Source organism: Genypterus blacodes, unplaced genomic scaffold (genome assembly GCF_046128005.1).
Source record: "Genypterus blacodes isolate CSIRO-AG114 ecotype Tasmania unplaced genomic scaffold, CSIRO-AGI_Gbla_v1 ptg000070l_1, whole genome shotgun sequence".
In the NCBI taxonomy this organism is placed as follows: Eukaryota; Metazoa; Chordata; class Actinopteri; order Ophidiiformes; family Ophidiidae; genus Genypterus; species Genypterus blacodes.
In genome coordinates this window covers 2,398,547-2,408,971 of record NW_027466880.1, presented here as the reverse complement: position 1 = coordinate 2,408,971, position 10,425 = coordinate 2,398,547, and the positions used below count along the sequence as shown (strand labels likewise).

Genomic DNA, 10,425 nt, shown 5'->3' with positions numbered 1-10,425 from the left:
GGGCTCTCACTGAATTTTTATGAGTGATTACGTCTGCGTGTTAACACAACGTGCCCTCGGCTACAGAGACGCCATTCAAGCAGCATTTGCTCGTGTTTTATTTTTCTTCTTCTTCTTTTTTTTGGTGCAACATCTGAAACGGAGGCTCCAGACTCCCGCCTGGGACGCGGCACTCTGCTCCGTTTGAGGTGTAGGGTATTGATTTGTGGAGGCTCCTTGTCATAGACAGAGACCAGCCCCATGTTCATTCTCAGTCATTTTGCATTCAGCGGATCCAAGAACCGCCCCCCTTTCCCTGCGCTGCTCCCGCCCCATGCAGGCTCTGTGCGCGCAGGCTGTCCGACAGGGACCAGCAGCCACAAATCCGTGCACGCCTGACCGCTAGTCTACTTCCTGGATGGAAGAATGGGACGTTTCCAGCACCACTTTCTTCCGATTCTGCACTAACCTTTCGCCACGCTGACGCCGCGGATAATCACTTAATAATGACCACGTGTAATCAATATAATTCGATCACTTTACCTGTAGTTAAAGAGAGCGATTGATCGCCGATTGACCCTTCCACACTTCGGGAATGTCGCTATCTTGAAGCCCGCTACATGCACGGCGGAGTCCCACAGATCGTGAAGTGTTTTCGCACAGCTGTAGCCTGCGTATCGCTTTATTCCTCGAAGCAAATGCCTCAGCCCGGACCGGAGGCGAATAAATTGTCTTTTAAAGAGCCACTCTCGATATCCGCAAACGTACTTTGATGCGCTGCCGTCGTGGCTTGTGTGTCAACTTGATTTCAGCCGCGATCGAGTGTATGTGATTTTTTAAGGAGAGGAAAGACCGAAAAACTTTGTCACCCGTTGCCTTCTTGTTGCTCTCCGTGAGTATTCTGACATGCGGAGAATACGGGAACCGAGTTACTGCTGGATTTTATCCTTCGTGTTTTTAACCTTGCTCAAACACACACACTGTCACCCCGGTAAGTATTTCCATCATTTATTCACCCTAATAAGAGTACACATGGTGAGATTGGTGTGTTTATTTGTTTGTATTGCAGGAAAAAGCGACATTTTCCCGGGTAATGTGACATCTTTTTTTCTTAGCCCGGGCTAACACAGTCACGTTTAGCCTCAGTGTGATTGTTGTGCATGTTATTGATTAGTCAGCTGGTGGATGGCGCAAACCGTTCACACCAGTCCGATTGTGCTCCTACAAGTCACCTTATTGGTTAAACGTGCAACATCCTGCATAGTGTGTCAATCTTGATGAATTCTATAACATTATTCGGCACTTACGGTATTTGCTTACTCATAGCACTTTGTTACACACTCTTGTCTCCCACGGAATTTCACTATTTGCGTTGTTTGTTTAGCCCGTAGCTTAGTGTTTGTGGATTGTTTTAAAATCGGTGTTTTTTAGAATTGCTGTAGTTCTATACTTGGTGTAGTGTGTGTGTGTGTGTGTGTCTTCTCGCTGTTGTGCGTAGGTAGGGAGGAAGATGAGGGCGATAGTCAGCGCTGTTGGCTCGTAGATGGATGTGCAAGTATGAGGAACGATTGGTGCCACAGGAGCAGAAATGTAGTTTCAAAGAAAGAAGGGGAAATATAGAGTTTACGTATGTAGATGTGCACGAACAGCGTATAGAACACACACACACTGCAGATCATGTTTCCCTTATACGCCGTATGTGTGTGTATGTGATGATTCACTTATTAGCTATATGACCGTGTGGAATAAAGCATCAGCAGTCAATCACATCTACCAGCCAGCCATGATCAGAGCTCAGATATGCTGTAGGTCTTGATAAGTATATGCATCAATACTGAAAAATAGCAATTCAAGATGTTTATAAGTCTACAAAAAGCCACAGCTGACATGAGTTTGTACCCCAATAATTCACTAACTCCATTCTTATATCCGTCAATGGAGACGGTGATATCTACTGCACAATTATCAGTAGCAACAGCCTCATACTGCAAGTGGATAATTATTGGGAATTATCAGTAATTGCTTATCAACAATATGTCATTATCAGCATAGAAACCAAAACAGTGATGCATGCATAGTTTGTAGCTTTCATTTTCTGTATGTGTATCTGTATAGTTTAAATAAATAATTCATTTTGTGTTTGTCCTGGTAACCTGGTTTGTCATTTCCATTTAAAACATAACCTAACACATTAAAAGTCTGAGGGAATGTTACAAAAAGTGTGTCTTTAAAGAATACACAATTATCAGATATACATATTGGGGTTGTATTGGACTCTAATAATCAGTAAACCATATGTTTTGGCATTCAGTTTGCATTTTACTTAAAAAAAAAAAAAAAATCACAGATGATGAAAATCCTAGAAATCAAATCATCTGCTGTTGCATTTGAGGCGGTGACTGGAGACAGCATGCCTCCAGTTAGACTCAGCATGCATACCTGATAAATCATCTTAAGAGTATTGATGTCACCGAGATTGAACACCCCTATGTGGCATTAATCATCCCCCATATTGAATATAGGAGTGATGTAACACAGGAGCATGGTTCCTCTGTGAGTCACCCCCCTGCCCCAAAATCCCCCCTGGTTCCTTACTTCCACGTCCACAGTTTGTAGGCTTTATGGGCTAGTAGCTTTTACAAACCCCAAAGATGGCTGTGGTTTCTCAGATGGCCTGTCTCACCAGCCCTCTGACATACAGCAGAGCAGCTAAATACGCTGACGGCCCTTCAAGCGAGAATGTGGTGAAGGATGAATCCATCTTAACTTATGCTGTGCGCACGGTTGTTTGTGTTGTGGATTTCACACCTCCCAAACTGATGAAAGTTCTTACGAGAATCTAGGAAAAGGAAGCAGTGGAGATTTTCTCTCTGTATATGTTGGAGAATTGGTAGTTCTGTGTGCTGGTGATATTTGTTTTCAGGTCCTTGTTGAACCTTATTTTCTATTTTGCATGAAATCAGTGTTTACCAGCATTTAGACGGTTTTTGTTTTGATATGAATGTCCACAGACGACAAGCAGTAATTGTGAAAAACCCAATTTCTCCATATTTAGAAGTTCTGTTTGTGCTAATCTGCCAACAGTCAAAATCAGCACTGCCTAATTGTTACAAAAACAGCCAGAACACAACACAAGATACTAAAAAAAATACTGGACAAAGAGGCTGGAGCTTCACTGACTGTCAGGAGAAGTTATTAATCGCTCCTAGAGAAAGTAAAGACTACAATAAACGCAATGTGACTTTTGGAATTCATTTCAAAACAATTACAGCTACATACACAAACAGGGGAGCTATCTTCCCTCACATGGATCATATTGAAGGAACGTCCCCGTCAAACAGCAGACACTCTGGAGACGGCGTATTAGTGAGCAAACACCTTATTAATGAGGTTCTGATGTACTGCTGTGCCTGCAGGAGGCCAGCGATCACTATGAGGGTGGACATCACTGATGTTGGCAGCGGCATCATTATCATCAAGGTCCTCTGTCTTTTCTGGACAACTTGTTCAATATGTAGAATAATGATATAAGATGGAGGAAAAATCTGAATTTTACTGATAAGAAATGGTGTGATAGGCCTCGCTCACACTGCTGCTGCCACTGCTACACACGCAGTGGAGCAACACCAGGGAAAGATGCATCTGCCGAGACGACGCTTCTCCCGGTGACGCTCGCCGTTCACAAATTGTCCTCCGTGTGTCTAATTATATCAGACGAACTTAAACACTGTTATGTTTGGAGCAAGTGGCTATTGGCGAGCTGTAAAGTGTTGCATGTTTATATACGTGGAGAGCTGCCAATGTATACTTTATGTGTTAATAACACTGTTGGTGAAATAAACATTCCACACATCGTCCCACTAACGGGCTATCAATGACAAAAAAAATCTTTATTTAGTTTCCCTTATGACGCAAAAATAGGATACTTATGTTAAATAAAATAGCCTTAAGTGAAGAAAGAATCTGTAGGACACAACTTAAAGAAGCATTAAGTGATTTCTCTCTCTAAATGCAAATCAATTTGAAGTTTGTTTATTTGCTGCATACTTGTGGATGGAAAATACTAGTTACCACTTTTTACGTTTAAGTGTGAGTTTGTTCCTGCTTGTTGCATTCTTAAGCTCAAGGTTTCTAATGTTGTTTATAGTTCCTGACCGTCTAAGACTTATTCCATAGATTTCTGTACCGTAAAATACACAATGTACTGGCCTATAGAGGCAATGTACATGTGCTGTTGTCTTAACTGTGAGTAGATCCCACATCTCCATTGCAGCGTGTTGCATTGTGGGACACTATTATTCAACCAACCATATAGGTATTGACCATTGCGACTGTAATAAATGGAGTAGAATGGAGTTATTGTATAGCGGGCACCTTTTTCCCCACGGAGGCAAAGACTGACCAACGTGTAATCATCATTTCCATTCATAGAGTCCTGCGTTCTCACCTGTGGACCTAAAAGCGCCTGTGGATGGGAGATAAGGTGATCTATCCATAATTCCATGTCATTTACAACACCCGGGAGACAAAATTTAAAGTTTGTAAAAGTGTTCTTCGTCTCCTGAAATTGCGATGTGCACTCGTGAACGTCTGCCTGCTCTTTAATTTTCTGCTATTATAGCCGAGCGACAGACTCACAATACGTGTTATTACGAGCGTTTTTGGTACACCTGTAATCACGGAGCAGGGAGATCAGTGACACAGCTGATGACGCCGCCGCTCTATGATGCTTCATGGGCATGAATACTGAAGTGGAATATTTTAGCTAACGTGAGCTCTTGCATTATGAGCACAATGCTTTATTGTGTATGATAATAAAGTAATTTGACAGTAATTGTGATTAAACTGTGTGTTTAACTTATGTTAATCAAGGCAATCAATCATCACTTCATTACTTGGTGTGTATGGTTGAGTTCCCTCAGTCTTTCAGCCAAGATACTCCAAGCTGCTGGTCACACTCGCATTTTAATCACTCGCAGTGACTCACAGCCATTTCAGCCCGCGTCGTTTTCGTCTGTCCAAGCAACATCCACCGCCTAAACAGGGGAAGACGGTGGAGGAAAAAAAAACTGGAGACTGGACAAAGAGGGAGGAAACATGCTTGGGGAGGTGGTGGGGGGGTGGCTGGTCTTATTTCCTGTGCTTCATGGCAATTGTGATTAATGTCCAGCCAATAAGATGCTGTCACTAAAGGACATATACTGCTACACTCAAGGACTCGGCCATATCAATAAATGTCCTTTGTCCCTCAGTCTGCCGCTGTCCTCCTTCCCCTTAAACAATCTCGCCCTGATGTGATACTATGTCAGCTTTACTTACCGCCGGACTGTCAGTCAGCACTGCCCTGTGGAGAGAGCCCAGACAATGGGCCCTTCAGGCTGTCCACACTCACACACACACACACACACACACACACACACACACACACACACCACATTGTGTTATTGTGGGTCAACAAGAGCATGTGTTCTGCTCATTGTTTTTGCGCTCCACATTTAAAAATTGGGTGGAAAATGAATTCTACAGTGCCCCCCGCCCCATCCCCACCCCCCTCGTCCTGTACACGAGACGCATTGCATTGTCCAACCACCCTCCCCAGACCCCCCCCCCCGCTTATGAATTATAGCAACAATCGGCGACCGTACAGGATTAGGCTGCGCATGTTTAGCCAACTCGACACACTCGGCACAATAGAAAAATAAAGACCTAGGTTGTGTTTGATGAACTGAATATTAACCTTTAGCATGAATGGGGTTGTTTGTGTGGGGAATAAATAGTAGAACGGTACCTTTGCTCCAGCATGCAAGCCCTGTGCTCCTTGGATGTTTTATGACTGGCTGCTATTTTGCACAATTTGAAAAGAAACAATTTGGAGAGGATATTGTGTTTATGCAACTGCGCTCCTCTAATCGCAGTCATTATTGTTGCTGTTATTATTGCGCTGCTTTACCCGAAGCATATTGATTATTCAAAGTACTGGAACAAAAAGTACTCCTGACTCAAACAGGGTTTTCTGCTGATATAATTCTGTTTTCGTTTGACTGCATTTAGTTTGTTTTCGGTTGTACTCTGTAGTCTTTCTAGTGTTATGGAAACTATGGCAAAGAGTTACAGATGTGATAAGACACTTAGCGATAATGAAATGTTAATTTTGTGTTAAATCAACGTGCTTAAACGTCTCCCTACAAATAACCTTGCTTTTGCTTTCTGTCAGTGACGACTTGCATCTGTAATCTTTCCCGTTTTTGCAGAGTTCACGCGGGACAGGAAGGCTTTGTAAAGAGGAATGTCAGCTCAGGACCTATTTTTGGATCAGAGCTTTTCCAGTTTGCAGTCTTGTCGGTGGCTCTTGTAGTCGTGGTTCTAGATTGCGCGCAGAGGTTCTAGCGTGTTCCCGGCTGTGTGGGTTTCTTCTGTGAGCTCCGGTTTCCTCCCACGATTGCAAAGACTCGCAGGTTTAGCTGAATTGGAAACGCTAAAATGGACCTAAGTGTGAATAGGAGTGTGAATGTTGTCTGAGTTGGTGTGTGATAGTCTCTCTGATGGACCGGCAACCTGTCCAGGCTGTACCATTGCCTGTCCCCCCAATGCATTCTGGGGGAAGATTGTGTTAAGATTGCTTTACAGAACAAACCGGATCCAGCAGAGAAACGAGTGCGCCTGGGCTTTGTATAATCCACTACTGACTTTTTAAACCACACTTTCTAAAGATGAGGAGTCTGGCTTCACCAAAATACTTCATACAAAGTAGAATTTTCCGGGTCAAAAAGGCTCAGGATGTAGGAATCAATGCATTTTTCCTATCCTTTTGTGAGTTCTCCACTTCTGATATCTCCCGTGGCCGTGCTTGATGGAAACATGACGCTGACGGTTGCGTCGCTTGACAACGGCTGAAAGTTCAGCTTTTGCTGTGGTTCATTTGCTACTTCCTTCACTGTGACACATCAAACTGTAATCACTTATTGAAGAAACCGAGAGGACGTCTCCTGCCTTCTTTGCCTTTTCTCATTCGTAAAGAGACAAATTTGCCAACTGCGAAACATCTCTCTCAGTTGAAAACGTCACTTCCTGAAGGTCGTGTCCTGTAGCCTGGTCTTTCGTCATTTTGCCTTGTGTCTTTTGAAATAAACAGGGACCTTAGGAGGGAACAAACATCTCTCTCTCTTTCCACTGCTACTCAATACCCCAAAGATTTTCTCTTCTGTTATAGCGGCTGCCATTTTGCCAAATGGGCCTTACACTTACTGGTGATTGAGAGGCTGCCAGAGTAACCAAATCAGACAGGAAAAAGGGAGTCAGACAGGCTGCTTTTTTTTGCATCCATCTTTCTAAGTCCCAGAATGAATATTGAGCAGTAGTAAATAATTTAGCTGAAAGCTAAAAAAAATCAATAAGAGTGCAGCATAAAAAAAAAAAAATGGAGTACTTGAATTTAAATGTATTTGCTGTCAGAGAAATATGACGAGCAGCACATCATAGTGTGGCAGATTTGCAAGTACTCTCAGCTCATTGCAGAGTACAACACAGAGTACTTCAGCACATATCTGCTTTGATATGATCACGTTCATCTGTGTGGCGTCGTGCGCTCATCCATCATAAGCGTCTAACGTAAAGGAAGGCTGTAGACGTGTTTGTTACACCCAGTTGATGCTCATTTTTCCCGTCCAGCGTTCCCTTGCCACGCTCATTATTTCCTGGTGACGCCCCTCCCCCTGCCTAAAGTTAACACCCTGAACGATCCGTCCCCCCGGCGTTTTCCTCCCGAGTATACAAGCAGATTGATGTTCTGTTTCTGTCTGTTTCACCCACTTTGACTGTCTATTTTTTTCTCTTTGTGTATGCTTGTTTGGAAAATAATAGGACCGAGCCCTTTGAGAGAAGGCTGTTTAAAAAGAAAAAAAAACAACAGCCGAGGAGACTCATTGGTATTGTCTCCTTATTATAGAAAATGCACGACCACACGACATGCAAGGTTGTGTTGTTGTTGTTGTTTTTCAGGTGCAGGAACAGATTGTAATTAAAGCCTCCTTTTGGAATTTGGGGATGACGCTTTACTTACCGGAGGAGTCTGTAGTATTGCGCTGTGAAAATTTGGTCTTAATTTCAGACAAAATCCAAGGGGGAAAATGTGCTGAGTGTGTGAGTTTTTTGGAGGCAGAACAGGAGTTTGGAGTCGACCCTATCGATCCTGTTGACACACTCTCCTTTGGGGAATGCAAATGTTTCTGTTCTTCAACACAAACATTCAAACCCTCCTGGTAGTGGAATCCTAATTAACTGGGGGATTTGAATACCGTGGCCTTTTCCTTTGACATTTCCATTTTTCAAAAAGACATTGTTTTAGGCTCCCTCAACAAAGACAGCTCCCGTTTCTTTAATACAGACTGAGCGATTTGGTGTACAAAGCGGTCAAGAATCGAATTGAATCCAACACACAAGGAAAAAGAGAGAAAGAGAGCTTCTGCGTGACCCCTCGGCCGCTACGACCCCGCTGGCTGCTTATCTGTTGACACCGCTGTTGGCTGAGGATGTGACAGCCGCCGTGTGTTATTGTCACATCTAATCTAAACCTCCCAACACGAGTGTTTACCACAGCAGAGACGGCCGATCCCCAGGTAACCGCTAATCACCCAGGGATTCCTCAGATCATCTGTCGCAGCTCTTAATAACAGCCAGTCTGAGCTGCAGCAAACATTACGCCTCGGCGGCCTCACATGCCTGACGGTGATTAGTTGTGTTTTGGATGGACTCCGGTGACATTACGGATAAAGCAATGACTTTGGCAAATTCCCCATCACAGTTTGAGATAAAAAGGGTATTCAACTTTAATAATAATGGTCACGTTGATGGCAGATCAGTGAGGCTTTTACACATATGTATGTTAAGAGGATTTAGATGGTATTTCTGAAGATATTCAGCTTAGCACTGACAGGGTTCAGCGTTCTGCTGTGACCCGTCGCTCTCCTGTGTAAAGATAACAATAGAAGTAATGTTAGTTAAGCGATTTGAGGCTGTAACAATTAATCAATGATCACCAACGACATGATTACTTGATTACTAAGATTATTTGCCGATACGTATGAGCCCACACTGCAGCCCAGTTGGTGGCAGTAATGTTCCAGAAAGCAAAATGTCGGAAAGTAAAGCAGAAGCATTGTTTATTTCACGTCAAGACGAATAGTAGTTTAAAAAGGAGCTTAAATTTCATAACAGCACAACGTAGATGCAGGAGCATTAAAGACGACAACACACAGCTTTGACTGATGCACCGCTGGCATAAACAGTGTAAAGTATAAATAGTGTCTAATGCTATTATTATGAAAATATGCACATTATTTCTCACTCACAACACCATAACCCACATTTAGTTTTTCCCGATGGATAATTGTAACTCATCCATATCAAAGTGGCTAAATTATGATGATTTATTATTGGAATTCTCAGTAGCTGGAATTCGTCATATTTCTCCTCGTCTCTCAGGCTCTGACGGACACACTCGAGTGTATTCATGTTTATATTAAGCCTGTTGCGAGATGTCACAGTTCGAATTCTTATGCCATTGTGTCAGTTGTGCTATTATCGCCTAACAAACTGACAGGAATCGGTCGCAGGGTTGGGCCTATATGAGCGATGAAGGGCTGGAAAAGAAGCTTGGTACCTGCTGCAGCCTGTTTAAGTGTGTGGGATGCTGTAATGTATTCATATAGTGTATGTTTGTTCCATTAAGTGTTGTGACCTAAAGTGGATTGAATGTAGATCCAAGGATTACGTTAGATTGCATTACTGTCCATTGTTGATGCTGCCTGCTGGAAAATGAAATCGAGGTCTGGACAAAGTAAGTAAGTGATTAAGACGGTACTAAGGGTTGTTAATTAGTGATGAAATAATTAGTAATTAGTAAATGTTGAGCCTAGCAGTTCATCGTGCTAATGATCGACAACTCGTATTGTGCCGGGTAAAGATTTGCCGCAACTTCTGTCTCGGACATGTTTTCATGCTTAAGTTGGAAGGATGTGTCTGTTCATTTTCGGATGGACGTAAATATAAAGAAAACATTTCTGCGAGGTAAGAGTAAATGTGACTAATTTTTAATTTAAATAATTTAGTTGTGTTTGATGAGAATAACATGGCCCAGGGGGGGCTCGGTGACATCACCTGTTGCTGCGGATGTGGAGCAGCAATTTTCCAGATTGCCAGCAGGATGCCGCATTATTCGGAATAGCAGCAACAATTGATGCTCTTATATTTCACAAAAGAATATAAGAGAGAGCACTTGGAAGGATTTTCATTCTTTGACCTGAATACAAATGCAGTCATGTTGTTTCGGGGGGAGCAGCGCGGCCATTAGAGGTTCACCTGCACGTCGGCTTCAGTACTCCGCTGTGGTGTTTCTAGCCCGATTAAAATCATTACCACGAGACGCAGCCAAGCCCTGCTCAATTAAAT

General features: G+C 43.0%; 1 protein-coding gene across 2 annotated transcripts in view; it reads left to right on the top strand.

Moving 5' to 3' along the window:
- The first annotated feature begins 321 nt into the window (after nt 1-321).
- Nucleotides 322-10,425, top strand: part of ca16b (carbonic anhydrase XVI b) — a 93,655-nt gene continuing 83,551 nt past the window's right edge. For both annotated transcript variants that reach the window (XM_076156537.1, XM_076156536.1), the window contains exon 1: nt 322-970. In XM_076156537.1, coding sequence (XP_076012652.1) covers nt 886-970 — 85 coding nt within the window. In that variant the 5' untranslated portion in view covers nt 322-885. The remainder of the gene's footprint in view (nt 971-10,425) is intronic.